At 45.9% G+C, this 22716-nt stretch overlaps 2 protein-coding genes across 5 annotated transcripts in view; both read left to right on the top strand.

Annotated features, from left to right (window-relative positions):
• The window catches only part of DNAJC18 (DnaJ heat shock protein family (Hsp40) member C18), a 33368-nt gene extending 24264 nt beyond the window's left edge, over positions 1-9104 (top strand). The window contains exons 7-10 of one of the 4 annotated variants that reach the window (XM_036241802.1): positions 740-912; positions 6154-6270; positions 6906-6969; positions 7865-9104. In XM_036241802.1, the coding sequence (XP_036097695.1) occupies positions 740-912; positions 6154-6270; positions 6906-6931 (316 nt within the window). In that variant the 3' untranslated portion in view covers positions 6932-6969; positions 7865-9104. Of the gene's footprint in view, positions 1-739; positions 913-6153 lie in introns of all 4 variants that reach the window. The other 3 variants (XM_036241804.1, XM_036241801.1, XM_036241803.1) reach the window with 3 other exon arrangements.
• An 8092-nt stretch (positions 9105-17196) lies between these two features.
• Positions 17197-22413, top strand: SPATA24 (spermatogenesis associated 24). The gene is made up of 6 exons (XM_036241236.1): positions 17197-17358; positions 18658-18723; positions 18944-19074; positions 19158-19228; positions 22042-22144; positions 22251-22413. The coding sequence occupies exons 1-6, from the start codon at positions 17242-17244 to the stop codon at positions 22378-22380; spliced, it is 618 nt and encodes a 205-aa protein (XP_036097129.1). The 5' UTR covers positions 17197-17241; the 3' UTR covers positions 22381-22413.
• Positions 22414-22716: the final 303 nt, after the last annotated feature.

The following is a 22716-nucleotide window of genomic DNA, read 5'->3' on the forward strand; positions in this document are numbered from 1 at the left end:
AAGGCTGGGAAAAGGTCAACTGTAACTCATTTGAGATAGATTTTGTCCATTTTGAATAAAATCAGCTTGTATTTTGCACATCGCTGTCACATTGTTTTAACTTAAATTTGAGTTCCTTTCTATTATGGTTAGAAATTCGTTAACCCAGACCTGTCAATGTTTCTAAGTACCAGATAAAATTGGATGTCTTAGATCCACAAAGAGTTAGCCCAGAAGCATCATTGAAATCTTTTGTCTGAGGTTTTTTTTGCAGTTCTCACTTAGCAGCTCTGTGTGAAGTACTTTTTATTTTGTCCTAAAGATTGATGCTAGGTTGGTGTAAGCTATCTGGTTATTTGTACATGGTTTACTATAGTAATCAGTTTATTCAACCAGCATTTACCAATAGCCTACTCTGTGCCAGGTACCACGCTAGGTCCTACACAATATCCACATTGTTTTTTAAGCATTAGTGTTCTACTTTTAGCATAGAAAGCAGTATAAGAAAGGTGAATCCTTTAAGAGTATAAAGTAACTATACTGAGGCTGAATCCACAGTATGAACATGTTCATGGAATAAAGAGCAACATCACACTTACTACCTTGCTAGGGAAATTATAAATGTTAGGTGCATCAGACAATGCTATCTACATTGGCCCTATGAAGAAGTCATTGTGATCATGATATCTGTGAGGCCAGTGCTGAATGATGGTGCCAAATATAACAAGCTTACCTGAGCCTCTCTCTCTCCATATTTCAGGACCTTGGGCTACACCATTTCTAGAGAAACCCAGAACCTTCAGGTGCCTTACTTTGTGGATAAAAACTTTGACAAGGTCTACAGGGGAGCATCTCTGCGTGAGCTGGAGAAGACTATAGAGAAGGATTACATTGATTACATCCAGACGAGTTGTTGGAAGGAGAAACAACAAAGTAAGATGCTTTAAAAGGGGCTTTAGCCCAGCTGGTGTGGCTCAGTGGATTAAGCGTTGTCCCAGGGACTGAGAGGTCCTGGTTTGATTCCTGGTCAGGGCACATGCCCAGGTTGCAGGCTCCATCCCCAGTGGGGAGCGTGCACGAGGCAGCTGATCAGTGTATCTCTTTCACATCAATGTTTCTATCTCTCTCTCCCTCTCTCTCTCAAAAAATCAATAAAAATATCTTAAAATAAATAAATAATGAAAGGAGCTTTAGCTGGTGGCCATGCTTCCAACCTGAGGCATCCCCAGCTTCCTGATCCCTCCTCTCTCCTTGTTTGAGTTGCACACGTTTATTTGAACAGAGAGAGGACAGAAGCCCATTCAGGATGGTATAAAAAAAGGGAAGTTTATTGATGGGAAACATGTAGCTAGGACTTGAAAATCTTAGTTGCCTCTTTGTCTTTCTGTCTCTGAGTTTATACCTCTCTCTGCCCATCTGCCCCGCTCTGCTCTCTCTGCCAGCAGCCCTCCTTTGCTTCTTCAAGCTCTCCTCCTTCGTAACCTTGTTTTACCATGGTCATTCTTCCAACTTCCCCAGCCCCGCCAGTCACTGGCCCTTTCTACATCACAAGCTTCCTCTGTAAGTTCTCGTTGCTGGCTGGTTTGGTCCAGTTTCCTAATTCTACATTCCCCAGATCCAGCTTAGCTTTTTGAGCCAGACCAAAGATTTGTAGGTTGTTGGTATTGAGTCATGTGCCCCCTCCCTTCCCTTTCTGTCAGCTGTGGCCACAGAGAACAAAACGACCCTCCCTGGGTCTCCCCCTTCAGTAAGGGCGGGTGTGAGCAGGCCTTCCACTCTGTTTCCCTCTCTGGAGACGGTTTGAGTAACAGTGTCCGCCACTTGGCTCACAATTCCAGTGAGTATTAATGGGGAGTGCTGGTAGCAAGGGTAGCCCTGTCTCTCAGCCAACAGGTTCATTTTTCATCCCACTTGAATTCCACAAACACACACACACACACATCCATACATACACCATTAGTAACTGTTTCTTATAAAACTTGGCTTTGGTTAATTTTTTAAAAGCAAACTCTAACTCACTTTTTAAAACCTTATTACTGGGTATTATTAAACATCTAAAAGTGCCTGATAAAATTAGCTCTTCAGTCACAGTGCTGCTAAGCCCTTGCTGACCCATCATGCATCCCAGCCCCACCCCCAACGTAATCTCTTCTTCCCCTGTGTTCTTAAAGCACTTTGCTCATCCTGTTAGCACAGCACTGCTCTCTCGGTGTCAGTGTTCCGTAGGTACATGTAGTCTCCGTGCTGGACTGTGGGCTCTCTGAGGACAAGAACCATGCCTTATTCATTCTGTGTCTCAGGCACCTGGCACAGTCCTTGTTTCAGAGCAGGTGCTCAACAAATGTCTTTTGCAGAGAGGATTCTCAGGACTGGAAAACAATGAAAATGCTGAGCATTAGGAATCACAGAACAGGGTTAGTGTCCTAACCCCAGCCCTTAGGGACCTTGTCTCTGTCCTCTACATCTGTAGGGCAGAGCCCAACGGAACTCTTAGGAGCATTAGGAGCATGGTAGGCAATGACTCTGGGGTGTCAGGGGGAACTAAGCAGGAGTAGGAAGTTGCTTTTTTATTGAAAAGTCTGAGGGTTCAGGAAGTACCCTACCTCATGTTAAACTAGGTTTTGCAAGTTTTAAAAAATCACGATAGAATTTGGAGCAAGATAAAGGCCTTAGACTAAAAGGCAGTATGCTTTGGGCTCTGGGAGGGTTTTGCATTTGTTGCTTTCTACAAGAACTGGATGAAAATCTGCATTTCACATTCTTCAGACACACACCTACCCACACACATTCTCTAGCTGGAACTATGCAAAGAGCTCATAATAAGGATTGCACCTAAGGTAGCTTCTAGGCTTTTGTCCTCATCCTCTAGTATCGGGGCTTTTGAACTCTCCAGGTATAAATAAAAACCCAGGGAGTAAACATGATGCATGTACCCACAAGTTCTAAATGGGGTTATCAGCACATACCCCTTAAAAATCTATTTCTGGTATTAAAGGATGGTGGAGGCTGTCAGTAGCCTCCACACAACCCAAGTGCCATTTGAGAATGAGCAGCATCTGCCCTCCGGATCCAGCAGCAAGTGCAGCCAACAAGGTTAAATTTAGCACTTGGAGGTTGTAAAAATAAACCCACTTGAGAACAAAGTTCACTCTTGGCAAAATAGGAATGGAAACTGTTTTTAGCTAAGTTAGCCATTGTCTTTTTAAATTTTTTGTTCATTTCTTTTCTCTGCTCTCCCTCAGAATGCTCAATCTAAATGAACTTCTATGAGTAATGTTTTACTCTGAACACTAATTGCTGTTTTCTCTGTCAGCTGCATCTAGATAATAAACCTGATGCCAGGGGAAGTGGCTATGCCACTGGGCTGGGCTGGACGAAAATAATGGGCAGAAACTGCCTCCTGGCCTGGCTGAGCTGAGCTGAGATCCTCACCCCTCTGGCAGAGGAGCATTTCTTTCCCTGTCCTGGAGCAGGGTGGTAGAGTGGGTAGAAGCTGAGGTTTTGAAATGGGGACACATGAACTTCTTTTTAGAAAGGTCTATGGATTATAGAAGACGGTATGGGTATGACGCTTAGCATGGTGTCTGGCACATAGTAAGTGCCTGGTTCCTGGTGGAGTCCTGGTGGCTTTGCTAGACTGGATGCAGCGCTGTCTTGTGGGGTGGATCCGAAGAGTGGCTGGGATTCTGATCTGGGCTTTTGTGCAGTGTTCTTGGGGGACGTTCTGGGACTTGCTTCTCTTGGCAATTTGCCTGAGCCAGTTTACCTTGAAGGCTCAAAGCTCTGTCCATCTATTACCCTGGCATTGAGGGCAAGGAAAACATTTTATAAAGAAGAAAAGATGTTCTCTTGACCCTGCCCCTCCTAAAGATTTGTTTTTCTCTTAAAAGTTATTGAATATGCCCTGGCCAGTTTGGCTCAGCGGTTAGAGCATCAGCCTGCAGTCCAGAGAGACCCAGGTTCGGTTCCCGCTAAGGGCGTGTACCTCGGTTGCAGTTTGTCCCTGGCCCTGGTTGGTTGTGTGGGTGGCAGCCACTCGATGTGTCCCTTTCACGTCACTGTTTCTCTCTTACTGCCTCTTCCTCTCTCTCCCTCCCACTCTATCTGAAATTAAATATATATATATATAAAAAGTTATTGAATATTAACAGAACTTGTCAAAAGTAAAATATTCATTGAGTTGGCCTTTTGCCTCACTGAAGGGCAAAAGGATTCACTGGCAGTTTGGAGAGAAGTTTCTCTAAGCATGATGGTAGGGGTGTGGGGACATGGTTCCTTGAAACACTGACCTTGTGCAAGGTCATTGCTCTGGAGCAGGGGTCTCAACTGTGGAGCATTGAAAACCAGTTTCAATGAACTTTATAAAAAGCAGTGTGGCCTTTTGAGGAAAGTGTTCACATATGTGCAGTTATCTTTCACCAGGTTGTTACCGTGGTCTTCAATGTAGAAAATAGTAAGAATCACTAGCCTTAATGTTTTCTGGAATGAGATTTCGGGCAATGAGGCATTTAGATAAGCTTGGTAAGCAAAAAACAAACAAAAAAAGCCTCAGTAAATAAAAGGATAAGAAGGAAGAAGAACAAAAAGCACCTAAGGAAATCATTTCAAAGAAAAGCAAAGCCACAGAATCTGTTCCATACAGTGATGTAATTGTGATTCCAGAGGACCAAAGGGATAGACATGTTATAGAAGCCTCCTGATCAGCTTTCCCACATGCCAAAGGAGCCAGAGAAATGAAGCTAGTGCTCACACTCACTCTGTGCAGGACATAGGAGCAGAGGGCTTTCACTTCGGTGCAGCACATGATCCTCCATGAAGCCCCACCGCCTGCCAGGATGACAGTGCCGAGCTGTGGCAGCAAGCACTGCAAGCGCCCGCACCAAGGGAAAAGAGCACATTGTTCAGAGGCCTAGGAGACCCGCTGCTTGCCAAGCAACTGCTAGGCTAGGGCCCAGGCTCTGAGCCCTCATTGTAGAGGGAGGGTTTAATGCATATCCACCGATCACCCTGGAGTCCTGCACTTAATCTGCACTTGGGGCTTTGCTTGGCGTAAACAGAATCACTGTGAGCAGAAATGCCAGACAATGTTTTGTGTTTCCAGAAGCTTACTTAGAAACCAACGCCCATTGTCACCCCTGTCTAAGTATCGATTCCTGTTTCCAGGTCGTTCGCTGATTACTCAGACAGGTGCCTCTGGTTCCACCAAGAAAAACAAAACCTGTCAGAAAGATAATTAAGAATGGATAACATATTTTTAAATGATTAAAATAGCGTCTTCACAAGTATGATTCTTTAAAACATTGAGTAGCTGCCTGTTGTTAGAGGCTTTCAGAAGCCACACAGCCCATCCAAGCATGCCATCCTGTTAATACACAACACGTCTCTGGAGGTGCTTTTCAGGCCTTCCTTTTTCAGACTGCCTCTGAAACTTTACAAAAGAATAAAAAGTAGAGGCAGCCAACCACTGTTGAGCTGGGGAAGACAGCAGAGATTATATTCTGGTTAAAAATAGAATGACTTTCTCCACCATTAAGAGAAAATGAAATTCCTTTAGTCAAGGAGACAAAGGTCACTGGATCCAGATGATTTCACTTTTAAAAGAGCCCAGCTGCCTCTGGCCTTTGAGTTAGGGACCCCACATGTGGTGAGGGAATGAAGAAAACCACCAGCAACCTGTCCCTCTATGAAAGGCATACCCACCAGAAGGAGGCTACGTCAGTTAGTGTGTATGAGTTATCATCCAGCAACGCAAGAGAAAGAATGAAGCAGCTGTCTTTGTTGCAGATGACAGGAACAGGCGATTGGACTCCATTCTTCCCAACTGCCATCTAAATACCATTCGTAGGAAGACCATGAAACAGGCTCCTCTTACTGCACACATGCAGTCTTCCTAAGTCTGGTGCCAAATGTTCTATTGATAAGAACTAAGTCTGGTGCTTTTATAACAGAGCGCAAATACTGTAGGACTCCAAGACCACAGGTGTCCTTTAATCCTTAGCACCTGGTGTAGTATAGCTGCCTGATACATGTTTCTTAAATAAATGCATGTTTCTTAAATGTAATTGAAAGGGAAAGCATTAAATAAAGTAAAAGGAGCTTTGATTCCAGAAATATTGAAATGAAGCAAAGGAGCTCAAGTCTTTTCATGAACTGGTTACTTCTTTTATCTTTCAGAATCGGAGTTGACAAATTTGGCAGGATTGTACAGAGATGAACGACTGAAAGAGAAAGCAGAGTCGCTGAAACTTGAAAACTGTGAAAAACTTTCCAAACTTATTGGCCTGCGCAGAGGTGGCTGAGAGGATGATAGTTCTACACGGGGTTGGGGTTTTGCTACTGGTTACTATTTATGTTCCTAATTCCATTTTATAATACAAAATTAGGAAATGATGAACATTTTACAATTCGCTAACTTTGTTTGGTGGGCTGAGTTGAAGGCGCTTGAGCATGGAACCAGACTTGTCATCACAGAATTCTTCCTGGGGATTGACTCCAGGGGCCAGGAACAGTTCATCTCAGTTAAATCAATGGCAGCGCATTGGATTCAGCCCCTACCTCTGCTCCCTGCCCCCTGCTCCACACCTTCCCTGCCTCTAGGAATGTAGTTCAGGACATCCCAGAGCAAACTCATCTATTCTTCTTTCTTCCCTTCTTCACTAACCAGTCATTCCTAGGCATAGCCAAAGCAGCTTAATATTCATTGTTTACAAAAGTACACCAAGAATTACACCTCTCCCTTCATGAGAGTCATCATCTCCCCCGGATTAGCCTTTGGAACATGTTCCTACTCCTGTTTCCATTTTCTAAGGGGAATGTGGAGAAATGTAAACTGTTGTAGTCAGTAGTTACCTAATCTCTCTTCAGAGTTTCTAGCAAAATGCCTGATTTGAGTTTCTTACTTCCTTAACTCTCTCTCTTTCTTACAGAGGGTCCAGAAATTAAAACCTATTGAGTGAAACAGTTCAATGGAAGCAGGGACCAGGGGTGAAGGTAAAATGCAACACTTAGTCTCAGCTTCTCAGTACAAGTTCCCTAGTCTGTCACAGAACCCAGAGAATGTTCTTTCTGTCATTTCCCTGTGCAGCCTCACAGGAACTGATTCCCTACACCCCTCAGAGGTACAGTGGTCAGAGCTAAGAGAAGGTACTGCCAGCTAACTGGACTATTTGCTCAAGCCTAGACATAGAGGGGGAAGACCCTCTTTCCATGACTATGGAGTTCTGGTGTTGGCCCCAGCAGTCATGTTGTCTAACCCAGTGCCCTGTAGTTTGTGACAGGAGATGCTTTTTCAGATAGTCAAACATTTACTGAGTGCCTAGGATGAAGCAAGGGCTCTCACATGCATTTGCTTACTTTAGCTTCCTCACAGCTCTGTGAAGTGGACATGTTAGCCCTGTTTTTATAAATGAGAATATTGACCCAGAGAGGATGAATGGTTGACCTGGGTCACACAAGTGGTAATGGCAGAGCTAGATGGTAGTCTGATTATCAAGTAGAAAGTGTGAGATCATACCCATTTCTCAGGTCATTTTAGCCAGATTGGTAAAGCAGAATCTTTCCCAAGGATGCCCATCCCCCCCAACCCTGTGACCCTGTGACCCTGTATCCTTCCTATGGCAGTCCATCATCCATTCAGGACACCTCTCGCCCTGGTCTTTAGGAATCAATACTCTCTCTGTACCAGTTTTATATACAAAACAAAAAGTCCCTCAAAGGCAGGCAGCCCTTCCCACAGGTGACAGGAAGAGGTAAGTTGCTGCCTGGGCCATGTGTTTCTGGGCCTTCCTGCAGAGCCAAACTACCAGATTGAGCTGCCTAGATTATCATGAATCTGAAGCTGGAAGAATCAGTAGGTAACTGTAATCTACACTCATATTTTCTTCAGGATGTAAGAAAAATTTCTGTTGGAAAGAGACTCTACATGAACACTGATTTCCAGAGGAGTTTCTCCTTTCGGATGCACAGCCATGATGTGTCTAGCATGGTTCAACATGTGGGCATTCCACAGGGTCAGGAGATGCCTCCAGAGGTAAAGAGTGGGGCTTTAGTGGCTGGTAGGGGACAACTGCTCATCTGGGAGCGGGGAGCAGCTCTGGAGAGAGCCAGATTTTGCTGCCCAACTCTGTCTAACCTCCTGGGTTTCAGGGCTTTCTTGATTCCCTCTGAGTGACAGAGGAATTTACACAGTAAAATGTGCCTGTGAGCTAAATTAGCTTATGGAAAGTTTTCCTGTGCACACAAAAGTCAATGCTCTCCTCTTCTCGACCCCAACCCCTGCTAGAAAATGGGCCATAATTAAACTGACTTGACAGATGAAAAGACCCTGCTTCTAGATGCCCATGAAAAGTATAGTCATACATTTTATAGATTTCATGGCAGACATTAGTTATCTGTGATGATTCTAAATAGAGGCAATACTAACTCCAATAAATGTCAGGCCTATTGCCTCTTTTTATAGCACTGATGGTACTGTTTAATTTATTACCTAATAGACCACAACACTCACATCTGGTTTTCCTCAAGGGAATGGTATTTGCATTTGGTTGAAGGATAGTTTAATCTATTTGGTACGGTCAAGAATATTGTTAAACTATAATTTCCTGGGTTATATTTTAGACAGTTGTCTGCATGGTGGTAAAAATTCTCTTGCCTACATCCTTTGGAAGGTTTCCTAGTCATATATAAGCTCTTTAGGTAAGGCTTATTCTTGCTGTCAGAACTTGACATGCAGCTCTAGACTGTGTCTATGAGCATTAGTACAGATCGCAGATGTGTGATGAGAGGGGCTAAGAAACAGGGATTGAGGCTCAAGCAAAAACTGAAGCTCTCATCATCTGAAGGATAGTGCTCTTTGCACTGCATGATCAGCAGTGAGGAGGGGAGCATGAAAATCCTCACCACAGAGGACACTGCAGCTTGAAGGAATCCGTGTCCCCAGATTAGCAACCCTGGGGTTCATCTGCTCAAACCAGAAAACGTCTGAACTTCCCTATCAGCTCCAGGCCTCACAACTTGGAAGAAGTGACCAGTAAGAAAATGAAATTGTGCCCTGGCTGGTTTGGCTCAGCAGTAGAGCATCAGCCTGCGGCCGGAGAGACCCGCGTTCGGTTCCCGCTAAGGGCACGTACCTCGGTTGCAGTTTGTCCCCGGCCCTGGTTGGGTCGTGCGGGTGGCAGCCACATGATGTGCCCCTTTCACGTCGATGTTTCTTTCTCTCTCCCTCCCCAGTCTATCTGAACAAAAAATGTAAAAATGTCCTCGGGTGAGGATAAAAAAAAAAGGAGAAAATGAAATTGCTATCCTTTCTGTTGGAAACTATTACAAATTACACTGAACTCCAAACCCCACTGGAACATGGGATCCAGCACCCTGGCTAAGCTATATGTTATGCTCATTTTCATCCTCACACTCAGGACTGGTTTTGTGAGGAGGCACTGTTGGGATTCAGAAGTTTGCTGTTACAATTGGCCACACATGCAAGTCGTCTCCGCATGCACTGTTCCTCGCAGGAGCTGCACTCAATTAGTATTTATTTTGGATTCATTTAAGGGGTAAGCTTAGTGTCCTAATACATTTGCTTTTGGAAAAGGCCAAGTTACTGTACATCTTATTTTTTGAGCCTGCATTGTTGATACCTCGTGCAATGACCCCAAGTAACTATATATCCATGTGTTAGATATTAATTACATCATTTGCATCCATTCAATATTTGGAATTAAAGATGTGAATGTTCTGTGATCAGAGCCAGGTTTGACACATGGCATCAGCTCCTAGTAGAGTCTGAATCCTGAGAAATCTGGTCTACTGATCTACTGCATCTGGATTAAATGTATTTTAACACAGAAATAAATGATTTTATATAAAAATGGCTTTTATGTTTTTGTCTTGTTCTTTTACCTTTGCCCATGGCACCCCTGGGCACTGATATTGCCTGACTCCTTGGAGCCACTGAAGACTAGAGAAGCTGTTGACCTTTTCCCCAATCTCCCCTCATCCATCAGTAGAATTATTGGTGTTTAGAACAATAGATAGCCTTGGTGGTATCACCAGTTCTGTGTTTTCTATCAGATAAACAGCAGCTGCAGCACATTACAGCCAGTGTACAGATCAAAACTACTTAGCATCTGCAAATCAGCTGTTACTCCAGTTCCTTGCTGGCTTTGTCCCCAGTGGCCCATATTTAGGAAAGTTTTGGTTTAAAAATACAGTGCATGTTTCAGTTAAGTTCTCTAGAGCCCAACTGGTTATAATAATTCCTGTTATTTGGAGAAAGGCTGAGATGAGAATCAATCCAACAAAGATGGAGAATTTACTGTGTGCCAACTGAGCTGAGCTTTTGGGATGGGAGTCAGGAACAAGTGAGACCCAGCACCAACACTCCTGAAGCTCACATCCGATGAGAAACCTAACTTTAGACAATGCTCCCCAATGGGGTGAATGTCAAAGGGGAGATGAAGAGAACCTTGGGACCATATAATAAAGGGATTTAATCTAGTATGAGGGATCAGTGAAAGCAACTCTGAGGAAGAGAAACTTGAAATATAATCACCCTTCTTGCAGAGGACAGTGATTTATTTTTTAATGGAGGAAACGGGAGTAACACTTTGAGTGCTCCCATTTCTATGAATAGCATCGTCATCCATCCAAGTACAAAAGTCAGAAACCCAGGAAACTGTGTAGTAGACTTGATTTGATGTCCCCAATGGACCACACCCAATATTCATGCCTTCGTGTAGTCCCCTTTCTGATCTAGGCTGGCTTTTGATCTTTAATGAATAGAATGTGGCAAAACTAGCATCTTCATTTTTGCACTTAGGGGAAGCCAGCTGCCATGTAAGTCCAACCTCCCTGAGACCACCAAGCTAACCACATGAAGAAGGTATGCAGAGGAGAACCAAAAGGCAAAGCTGGCAGCAAGACAGAATCCAGACATATGAGCTGCTTATGCCAGCTGATGGGCAGAACATAAATTAGCTGCCCCACCAAGACCTCTTCAAATTGAAGAATCATGAACAAATAATAAAATGGTTGCTGTTTTAGCCATTAATTATGTTTTGTGATAATATGCAGCAGTAAACAACCAAAACACCTTGGCTCCCTTTTTTCGATACTCCCTCCACCATTTTCTTTCAATATGTTTTTATTAATTTTTTAGAGAGACAGGAAGGGAGAGAGGGAAACATCAATGTGAGAGAGAAACATCAGTCGGCTGCCTCCTGCACGTCCCCTACTGGGATCAAGCCTACAACCGGGGCATGTGCTCTGATCAGGAATCGAACCAGGACCTCTCAGTCCATGGGATGACACTCAATCCACTGAGCCACATCGGCCAGGCCCCTCCACCATTGTTAAGTCCTGTCAGTTTTACCTCCAGAACATTCTAAGTCCATCTACTGTCTTCATCTCCTCTGACACTATCTGACTCCCAAACTACCATCTGCTTCCTCTGATAAAAGCTTACACTAGCCTCACAAGTATAAGAGTAGTCTCTGTGTGCCCAGCTGGTGTGGCTCAGTGGTTGAGTGTCGACCCATGCACCAACAGGCCACCGGTTGGATTCCCGCTCAGGGCACATGCCCAGGTTGTGGGCACGGTCCCCAGTGGGGGGCATGCAGGAAGCGGCCAATGGATGTTCTCTCTCATCGATGTTTCCATCTCTCTCTACCTCTCCCTTCCTCTCTCTAAAATCAATAAAGAAAAATTTTTTTTTAAAAAAGAGTAGTCTCTGTGCATCAACTCAGGGCCCTTCTGATCTGCACACCTTGCTACAACCTGAAACATATTTTCGAAGCATAAATTATATTGTGTCACCCTCTTGCTTAAAATATTTCAGTAGCTTTCTTTTGCCCCCCAGGAAAAAAATTACCAAAGTCCTTAGAATGGCCTAATGCTTAATAAGGCTCTACCAAGTTTCTGGCCTCTGCCCCTGCTTACCCTGTACATCTTTTTTTTTTCTGCCATACTACCCTTTTTTTTCCTTTATTGATTTTAGAGAGAGAAAATGAGAGGGATAGAGAGAGAGAAACATCGATGAGAGAGAACATCGATGGGCTGTCTCCTGCATGCTCCCCACCGGAGATAGGGCCCATAACCCAGGCATATGTCCTGAACAGGAATAGAACTGGCGACCTCTTGGTGCAGGGGTCAATGCTCAACCACTGAGCCACACCGGCCGGACCATACAAGCCTTTTTTTTTTTTAATCCTCACCAGAGGACATTTTTCCATTCTTTGTTCACATAGAGTGGGAGGGAGAGAGAGGAAGAGAGAGAGAGAAACATCGATGTGAAAGGGACACATCGAGTGGCTGCCACCCGCATGACCCAACCAGGGCCGGGGACAAACTGCAACCGAGGTACGTGTCCTTAGCGGGAACCGAACCCGGGTCTCTCTGTACCGCAGGCCGACGCTCTAACTGCTGAGCCAAACCTGCCAGGGCTCCCCTCTTTTCTAAATGCTGCCTGATTGTCTTACTCGGTTCCAACTCAAAAATTACTTCCTCGAAGAAGTCTTCCCTGCACCCATGATTGGGCTAAATCATTTAAAATACTCATTCCTCGCCCTGGCAAGTTTGGCTCAGCAGATGGAGCATCGGCCTGCAGTCCAGAGAGATCCGGGTTCAGTTCCCTCTGGGGACAGTGCCTCGGTTGCAGTTTGTCCCCGGCCCTGAATGAGTTGTGCGGGTGGCAGCCACTCTGTGTCCCTTTCACGTCGATGTTTCTCTCTCTCTCTCTCCTTTCCACTCTATCTTAACAACAACAACAAAAAAGATGAAGGGATGTCCTTGGGTGAGGAAAAAAAATAAAATAAAATACTCATTTCTCTCTTTCTTAGCACCTGTTATAACTATAATGCTATTTATTTGAATGACTTAGTTTGAGATTTATTGATGTTTATTATTGTCTGTCTCCCCCACAAGACTAAGTTCCAGTCTAATTTTATCTGAGCTGAACCCTGAGGGGAATGACATGCCATCTGTCAGGACTTTCTCTGGAAGTGCAGCCCAAATGGAAACTCCTCCCATCAAAAGGTGAGATGTGTCCCCTCTCCTTGAAGCTGGATTCTGTAGGCCCTTGACCAATAGAATACAGCAGAAATGACACTAGGCTGCTTGTTAAGCCCAAGCCTTAAGAAACTGGCATTGTCCATTTTCTGACACTTTGGATACTTTTTTTTTAATCCTCATCCGAGGACATTTTTCCATCTTTTGTTCAGATAGAGTGGGATGGGGAGAGAGAGAAACATCGATGTGAAAGGGACACGTCAACTGGCTGCCTCCCGCACAACGCAACCAGGGCCAGGGACAAACTGCAACTGAGGTACGTACCCCTAGCAGGAACCAAACCCAGGTCTCTCTGGACCGCAGGCTGATGCTCTAGCTGCTGAGCCAAACCAGCCAGGGCTAGATACTTTCTCTTGAACCCGTCACCATGCTAGGAGAAAGCCCAAGCAGCCAATGGAGAGGAACAAGATCCTTGTTCCTCAGCCTCAGATAAGCTCCCAGCTGACCGCACCAATTTGCCAGTTATGTGAGTAGCCATGAGTCATGGTAGTAAAACTTCTAGCCTCCCTTCTCCAACAACCATACCAGCTGATACTACATGGAGCAAAAATGAGCTTTCACTATTGAACTCTGCCTAAATTGAAGATTCCTGAACAAAACGATTTTTTTAAGGTATAAATATTGGGTGGTGTGTTATACAGCAATAGATAATCAGAACATTAACCAGGATAACAACACTGTGCAGAAAGCCACCCTTCCTGGGGCAGGATCCAGAGCTGTTTGTGATGTCATATCATCCTGAGCCTCACTGAGCTGTGGTCAGCCAGGAGCTCATAGAGTTTGTTGACATAGAGAGTGGGAGTCTGGTAGTCCCCAACCAGGTTGACCGTCTTCATGTCTGTGCTGGTATGCAGGGTGCAGGTCTGGATCCAGTGTTCTCTCTTGCTGTCCATCCCCAGGGAACTGGCTGCTGGAGCATACTGTGCTCCAGGGTGTTCCCTAAGTGTATAAGGCAGTCTGTTCCAGCTGGTGGAGGTAAATGGTGAGTGGCAAGAGATATCAAGCAGCACCTTCATGAAAAACCCTACAGTTCAAGGGGGAATATTCAGGGATCCTGCCCCAGAAGAATGTGCAACTTTGTCCAGGGTGACTCAGGTGAACATTCACATTTGACAGGTAAAGTTCCAAGAAGGTTCTGTACTGAGGCACACAATCAATCAATCAATCAATCAATCAATAAATCCATGCTGTCCCATATAGTAGCCACTAGCCACAAAGGTTATTTAAATGTAAAATTTACCCAGCCAGTGTGGCTCAGTGGATTGAGCAGCGTCCCATCGATTGAGAGGTCCCAGTTCGATTCCCCAGCAGGGCACACGCCCAGGTTATAGGCTTGATCCCTAGTAGGGTGCATGCAGGAGGCAGCTGATGGATATGTCTCTCTTCACATCAATGTTTCTATTTATCCCTTCATCTCTCTCTAAAAAGTCAATAATAATAATAATAATAATAATAATAATAATAATACATTTAAATGTAAATTTTACTAAATTTTTTTAAATTTAAAAAGTAATTCCTGCCTTGGCCAGTTTGGCTCAGCAGTTAGAGTGTTGGCCTGGGGACCAAAGAGTCGCAGGTTCAATTCCGGTCAAGGGCATGTACCTTGGTTGCAGTTCATCCCTGACCCTGGTCGGAGTTGTGCGGGGGCAACTAGATGATGTGTCCCTCTTACATCGATGTTTCTCTCCCTCTCTATTCCCCTCTCTTCCTCCCTCCCACTCTATCTCAAGATAAATAGAAAAATATCCTCTAGTGAGGATTAAAAATAATAATAATTCCTCAGTCACATGAACCACATTTCAAGGGCTGAATAGCCCACATGTGGCTAGTGGCTGCAGTACTGGACAGTGCAGATGAACGTTTCCATCACAGAAGTCCTATTGAACTGTACTGCTTTGGGCCTTTTCAGATTGGCCAACAGAATAGCCTTGCTCTCAGGGATATGAGCACAGACACAAGAAACAAGGAAAGATAAAACAAGGGTAATCACATCCTGGCCAGGTAATTCAGTTGGTTAGAGTGTCCTCCAGATAGGCGAAGGTTGCGGATTCAATCCCCAGTCAAGGCATATACAAGAGTCAACCAATGGCCCTGGCCAGTTTGGCTCAGCGGTTAGAGCGTCGGCCTGCGGTCCGGAGAGACCCGGGTTCGGTTCCCGTAAGGGCGCGTACTTCGGTTGCAGTTTGTCCCCGGCCCTGGTTGGTCGTGCGGGTGGCAGCCACTCGATGTGTCCCTTCACGTCGATGTTTCTCTCTCTCTCTCCCTTCCTCTCTCTCCCTCCCACTCTATCTGTACAAAAAAATGGAAAAATGTCCTCGGGTGAGGATAAAAAAAAAAAAAAAAAGAGTCAACCAATGGCCCAGGCTGGTTTGGCTCAACCATTAGAGTGTTGGCCCGCAGACCAGGTAGTTCTGTGTTCGATTCTGCTCAAGGGTACATACTTCAGTTGCAGTTTGGTCCCCAGCCCCGGTCGGGTCATGCTGGAGGCAACCAATCAATGTGTCTCTCTCGCATTGATGTTTCTCTCTTTCTCTCCTTCCCACTCTATCTGAAGATAAATGTAAAAATATCTTTTGATGCCCTGGCCAGTTTGGCTCAGCGGTTAGAGCATTGGCCTGCGGTCTGGAGAGACCCAGGTTCGGTTCCCGCTAAGGGCATGTACCTCGGTTGCAGTTTGTCCCCAGCTCTGGTTGGGTCGTGCGGGTGGCAGCCACTCAATGTGTCCCTTTCATGTCAATGTTTCTCTCTCTCTCTCCCTCTCTCTTCCTCTCACTCTAACTGAAGAAAAATTGGAAAAATGTCCTTGGGTGAGGATAAATATATACATATGTGTGTGTGTGTGTGTGTGTATATATATATACACACACACACATACTGATGGGGATAAAAATAAAAACAGCTAAAAAAAGAGTCAACCAATGAATGCATAAATAAGTGGAAAAATCAATGTCTCTCTGTGAAATCAATAAATAAAAATGGAAAAAACAAAAGCAAGGGCTATCACTAGGAGACCCAGAGGAATGACGACGTTTGTGAGGCCACAACATCCAGCTAAAAACCAGGTCTGTAGGGAGTTCTGGGGGACAGCCTGGCTTATCTAAACTTTCAGCTTCCCTTTCTGGACACTGATAACAATTTTTGCAAACTCCTAATATAGTCATTTCCTGCTATCATAGCTTTAATATCCACTATGTTCAACAAAAATTCAGCACAGCACCATGGTTGAGAACATGGACTCTAGAATCAAACCGCCCACCTGAAAACCCTATTCTGAGACTTAGTAACTTGGGTGACCGTGGGTAAGTTATTCATTCTCAGAAAACCTCATTTGTACAATGGGGGATATTAGAACCTACTTCCCAAGGTTATTGTGAAGATCATGTGAGATATGACTAATATGGCATAACTGTGTCACCAAATAGTGAATACTCTATAAATATTAGCTCTGATATTTCCCAAGCTTAATTTTATTTGAGTTTCAAAAAAGGGAAGATTTGGTGAAGATGTGTGATCAACTTACCTTTCCCTACCCGTTTTAGAAGTCTCCTTCATGCCCCACTTTAGTTCTAATCTCTACAGGCTCTTCAGTGCCCTTCCCAACACCTTGATATGGTTGCACTGCGCTCAAGCGTGGCTGCCCAGAGCCTGGAACCACCCTGTGAAGACTATCTTGGGTGAGACCACTCTCCTTTTCTATTCTTGAGCCCCACCTTCATTGCTTAGGCTCAGGCCCCCTAAGTCCTGAATATGTTGTAGGAGGAAAAGCGATCACAGGAGGCTGGAGTCTCATACTCGGGTAAATTTAGAGATCAGGGTGGAAGAGGCGGGTGAAGCTAAAGATACAGGCATTGCCTTAACTGGCTCTTGCTTCGCGATCTTGCAATTTAACAGGCCCTGGGAGAAGGTTGAGGGCGGATGTTGCCTGTTCACTGGCTAGTAGAGGAAGTTATTATAAGCCTGCGCCTCAAGACTGTGTGACAAACACAAGGTCAAATGCATGGGCAAATTCTCTGTAAACTTAAATTCCTAAGGGTTGCTAAATCCCCGGGAGGCTCCTTTAAGAGGCGAGTCCCACCCCTGCCAACAAAGGAAGTCCCCGCCCCCAGTTGCCAAGGTGCTCTGTGGCGTCGCATCCTCATTGGTGGGCGACGGTGAGCGACCCAGCGGCAGCCATTTCCAACGAGCTGGCGGGGGCAAAAGATGGCGACACCCGTCGGGTGGTCGCAAGGCGGGTCAGGGTCGGTGTGTCTCGCCTTCGACCAACTGCGGGACGTGATTGAGTCTCAGGAGGAACTGATCCATCAACTGAGGAACGTGGTACGCAACCAGAAGAGCTGGGGGAGAGGCCGGACTGGACGCCTAAATGGTGGGGTCGGAACCAGACCCCGTTCCGAAGCCGGCGGCGTGCTGAGAGCACATTGCCGATAGCGTCATCAGAAAGAGGCGGGGCCCAGATGCATTATGGCTGCCGGGGGTGGAGTCACAAGGAGCAGGGTCCCATGAATATTTCACAAGGGAATTTTAATCAAAATCAAGTTGTTCTCTACTCTGCCTGGTTGTGCAGGGCCTGGTAGATATGTCCCACTCTATTCACTGAGTCTCTGTTCCCCCTATTCTATTGGAGATGACTTCACTGACTTCCCAAGGGCCTTGTGTTCAGTCAGAGAAACTGTAACACCCTTTCTAGGAGGGACAACCCCTCGCAGTGTCTAATTCTGAGTGCAGTAAGCTCAGATTTGGCCCTTGCACACAATAACTTAAGGGCTTCCGACTTCTTTATGTCCCTTTGCTTTTGCTTTCTCAGTCAAACCCCAGTTTATGGGTGCAAAACATTGGAGCCACAGATTATCTGGACAGGCATGGTAAAATCCTGGCCAGGTGGAATTCATGGTTTTTCTTTTTTCTTTTCTATCTTGGTAAGAAAGCCAGGAGTCCCTGGCCGTTTTGGCTCAGCAGTTGGAGTGTCAGCCTGCAGACCAGAGAGTCCCGGGTTTGGTTCCGGTTTGGTTCCGCTAGGCCTAGCGGCTAGGGGCACGTACCAAAAAACAAAAAGAGAAAGCCAGGAGATAACTCCATCTCAGAAATAAGATGACTTCACATCTCTTTCTCATTCTAATGACTGTATGCAGTGCTAGGCATTGTATTACCTTCAATTTCCTGAAGGTACCCAGCTCTTCCTCTTGGCTCCTTTAAAAGGCAGGCTCCATTCCTGGCTTTTCTCACAGTCTAGAACACATTTCTCTTCCACCCCTCCTCTTCTGGCCCACCCCTACATAGCAGTCAGACTCAGGTCTGATTTGATGTCCCCTTCTCCAGAAGCAGTTCTGACCCTTCTCCAGGCCGGGTCAGGGACCTCCTCTGATGCCACTTTGTGCTTCATCGTAGCATACACCATGTTACAAGTTCTGGCCAAGGGCTGTTTCCTCTGTGAGACTTGCCCCTTGAGTGCAGGACCTAGAGCTGAGCTTCAGTGAATCTTGTGGAAATAAATTCTCCATTCCCAGGGCCCCAGACTCATCCTAGGTGTCCTGGGCATCATCCCATTATCCATACTTGTCCTGGGTCCCTAGAGGACACACCAGCCCCAGGCCCTCTCTGAGCCAGGCTCTGTTGCAGATGGTTCTCCAGGATGAAAATTTTGTCAGTAAAGAAGAGTTCCAGGCTGTGGAGAAAAAGCTGGTGGTAAGTAATGGCCGCCTAATCTTGTCCTATTTCCCAGGATCCCTGTGGTTGAGCAGAGGCATTAAGTATTGGCCTCTGAGATCCTCCAGTCCCAGTAATGAGATCATGATCTTCTGTGCCCTGGCTTCTGTGTGGCCCTCTGAGTAAAGGGGCTGGTTGAGGGAGCCTATGAGACCCAAGGTGGCCTAGGGTAATAAGGTCACTGGTGTTGCCTCTGCAGGAAGAGAAAGCTGCCCATGCCAAGACCAAGGTCCTCCTGTCCAAAGAAGAGGAGAAGTTGCAGTTTGCCCTCGGAGAAGTAGAGGTGCTGTCTAAACAGCTGGAGAAAGAGAAGCTGGCCTTTGAAAAGGCGTGAGTGGGCATTGGTAGGGGAATAAAGTTAGGGGTCCCGTTAGCCTGTCAGCCTTCCCACTCTTTCTTACCTTTCCACCCAGGCTTTCCACTGTAAAGAGCAGAGCCCTGCAGGAGTCCAGCAAAAAGGACCAGCTCATCACCAAGTGCAATGGTAGGCGGGAGTCCCGTGTTCCTTCCCACGTTAACATACACGGGCACTTCCCTAACAACCCAATGCCCCAATCCAGGGCAGGGTTTCACCCCAACTTCTGTCCCCGGCTGAGGATACATGCAGGCCCATGTGGGCCACACCTTCACAAAGGCCTTCAGGGACCAGGCAGGCCACGGAAATGAGGGAAGCAGTTGGTGTACAATATTCTTCACGTCCATAAAGGAACGGGCTTGCTCCCATTTTTCTTGAAACATACAACCTTCTTAGTCCACCTTTTGTTTTCCCACTTTTGATGGATGTTAGAAATAGTATACTTTACAAGAGGAACAATAGGGCAAGCACAGTCCTATTTGGGAGCTGACCCTTAGTCTCCAGGTTGGGGTGTAGTACGGAGGAGTGGGAACTGTGGTGAAGTGGAGAGCCATGCCCTCTCTCAGGGGCTTAGCTTCTCTACTGTGGGAATGGAGATCCCGTACTGTCAGAGCTTGAAAAAAGAAAACAGGTTTTAAGGGAAGCTTTTCTGACTTTTTAGTGTTGGTAACTGATTTAGAAATTTTAAAAATATTTTAGGGGCCAAGTAAAGTATGTCTGTGGGCCATTAGTTTTCAACTCAGCTCCATGCAGATGCATGTAGCCACTTGGCTCAGTTGGTGCTGTGAGTTGCAGGGCACTTTCATTCAACTACCCAGTATCCCTAGACCTCAGGAACCATTCATTTTCCCAGAATGCTAAACTCCCCATACTGAGTTTAAGAAGTAGATGTGAATTCCATATGCAACATCTACTTCATTCACTGCAGCAGTTTTTGAGTAGGTCAGAGCCCAGACCTCAAGCCCAAAAGAGGTTCAGGGTCTCTCCTGATGGGCCCCATCTAGAGCCTTGGGCACCCTCTACCCTCCAATCCAGCTTTGTCTCTCCCCTGGTGAGTATTCTCACTGGTAAATTGCCAGCAGGCTGCCATCTTGATCTGGCCAGGTAGGTTGACAGGCCTCATGGTTGTTTGATCAAGGGCCCCCATTAGGCCTCCTGGGACCCAACATGTTACTGCCTTCATACCCAAGGATGCTGGTCCCTAGTCCTTTCCTTTCCCTCTCTCTGAACATTCCCTCCCCCACTTCCCTAAAAGGAACCTAGGGTTCTTTCCTGGTGGTGCTAGGAAAAGACAGTCTTCCTTTAGGGCATTTCCAAAGATCAGCCAAGGCCACAGGGCTCTGCATCTGCTTGTGGAAAGTGTGTGTGAGTCAGGATGATGGAGCTTGGCTGCCTCACCCCAGAATGTCCTGAATCCCTCCTGTGGGGCACAAGCCCTCACCTGAGCAAATCTGGTAACCTGAACCTCTCCCTGGCTTCCTCCTGGCCTGTGCCTCCCCAATGCCACCTCCCTTTGTGTGGTTTCAGTTTGGTTTTACTTACATAGTTCCTAAATCTTTTCAAAGGGCTTTTCTAACCAGTCATTGGGTACCATTTATCTCATTTATTTAAAAAGATTCTGATGCTTTTTTCTCAAGAGAACTTCACAAGCAATGAATATGGATTAGCTGAATGACCTGGGGAAGGAGTTTTGATAGTCCTGGTCCCATAATCCCGTGAGCTCACATTTTCCTTCTCTTCATTCACCTGTGTCTCCTGTTTCCCATGTTGTACCTTAACTTTTTACCAGACTGTCTTCTGAAACCTTAAATGCTTTAGCATTTCTGCATTTTCAGAGCTTGTGTTCTAGTTCGTCTTTGTCCAACCTTTAAAGGCAGTGGGATTTTCTTCCTGTAAGGATCAGAATTTTCCAGGGCTTCCTGAGGGACAGTTATACATAGGAAGCACCCCCAGATCCCTACAGCCTCATTGGATTCTGACCCAAGTCACAAAAATCATCCTGGCATCTATTGAGCATTTAATTAGCGGGTAAGCTTTTCCATCATTAATTCCCCTGGGTCCTCCCTACCCCATAGGGGCTCTCTCTGTCCCCATCTTATATAGATGAGGACATGGGTCTGAAGGAAACAACTTGCCCTGAGTGGTAATACTGTCTTGCCAATATTAACTTCATTGAAACGTCACCTTGTTCTGTCCAATGGTCAGTTCCTGGGGCATAACACTCCTTTCAGGAGCTGCCGCCTTGAAGGCAGGGACCCTGTCCAGTAGAGGGCATCTGGCTGGCCCTCAGTGAGTCTGGTGGATTGAGATGACTGAATTAGATGATGTTTCTAAATCCTAAATCCTCAGTGGACATCCTGTTCATTCCACAAATTTATTGTGCACCCACTATGTGCCAAGTATTATTTTAGGCCTTAAGGTTAAAACAGTGAATAAAACAAAAATCCTTGTCCTTATATCTAGTAGAGGTGAAAGTAAAGAGTAAAATATATGGGATGTTAGATATAAAATGCTAAGAAGAAAAATAAAGCAGAGAAAAAGGGATAGGAAATATTGGGAAGGGTTGTAATTTTAAACTAGGAAGGGTCTCACCAAAGAAGTGATATCTGCAAAGATCTGCAGGAGTTGAGGCCTGGAGCTGTTCATCCTCTTGCCTTTGGGCAGGGTTGCCTCCTCTCTCCAAGGGCCTTTGCCTGCCTTCATATGAGTCACCTGGTCCAGAATAGAGTTGTGAAGTCACTGACACATTCATCAGACATTGTGTCCCCACCATCCTATCGAGACTCCATAATAAACTCATTCTTACCAAGATATAAGCAGCTACTCATGAAGAACCTCTGGGTGGGGGGAACAAATTCTGAAAAGACCCATGAGGGAATGCCTTATCTCATGAAGGAGCCCATGGGATGGAACTGCCTCCTCCCTGCCTCTCTCCCCTACAGAAATTGAGTCCCACATTATAAAGCAAGAAGATATACTTAATGGCAAAGAGAATGAGATTAAGGAATTGCAGCAAGTTATCTGCCAACAGAAACAGATCTTCAGGTGAGGGGTCATAGACAGGCTGGGGGTTGTTAATGGAAGTGGGGAGCCAGACCTCTGGCCCCTACCTTGGGCTGTCCCCAGCCCATGCCCAGCCGGCTCCTTGCAGGAAACACATGTCTGACTTCCGGATCCAGAAGCAGCAGGAGAACTACATGGCCCAGGTGCTGGACCAGAAGTATAAGAAAGCTTCGGGGACACGTCAGGCCCAGAGCCACCAGCGTCCCAGGGAAAAATAAAACAGTCGTCACCTTTCTGTTCTTTGGTTGTAACATGACCTCTGACTTCTCTGCGGTGGGGGTCCCCATCCTGACCCTTCTTATCCCTGTGGGTACCCCCTCGGGTCTCACCAGTGGCCTGGTCCTCAGGGAAGGGTCAGGGTAAGAGGCAGAAGGCACTTTCCCTCCTTCCTCCCTGCCTGTCTCCTGGGCCTTGGTGACCTAAGTGAGAATCAAGTTACCAGAGACAGGGTGGGGAACAGGCCTTGGACTACCACCTGCCAAGGGGTCCGTGGGGTTATGGGGTTGCAACCTAGGGAGGGACTACTTTGTTGTCTAGTGGGCACTGTCCTTTCT

This window comes from Molossus molossus, unplaced genomic scaffold (genome assembly GCF_014108415.1).
Source record: "Molossus molossus isolate mMolMol1 unplaced genomic scaffold, mMolMol1.p scaffold_m16_p_4, whole genome shotgun sequence".
Classification (NCBI taxonomy): Eukaryota; Metazoa; Chordata; class Mammalia; order Chiroptera; family Molossidae; genus Molossus; species Molossus molossus.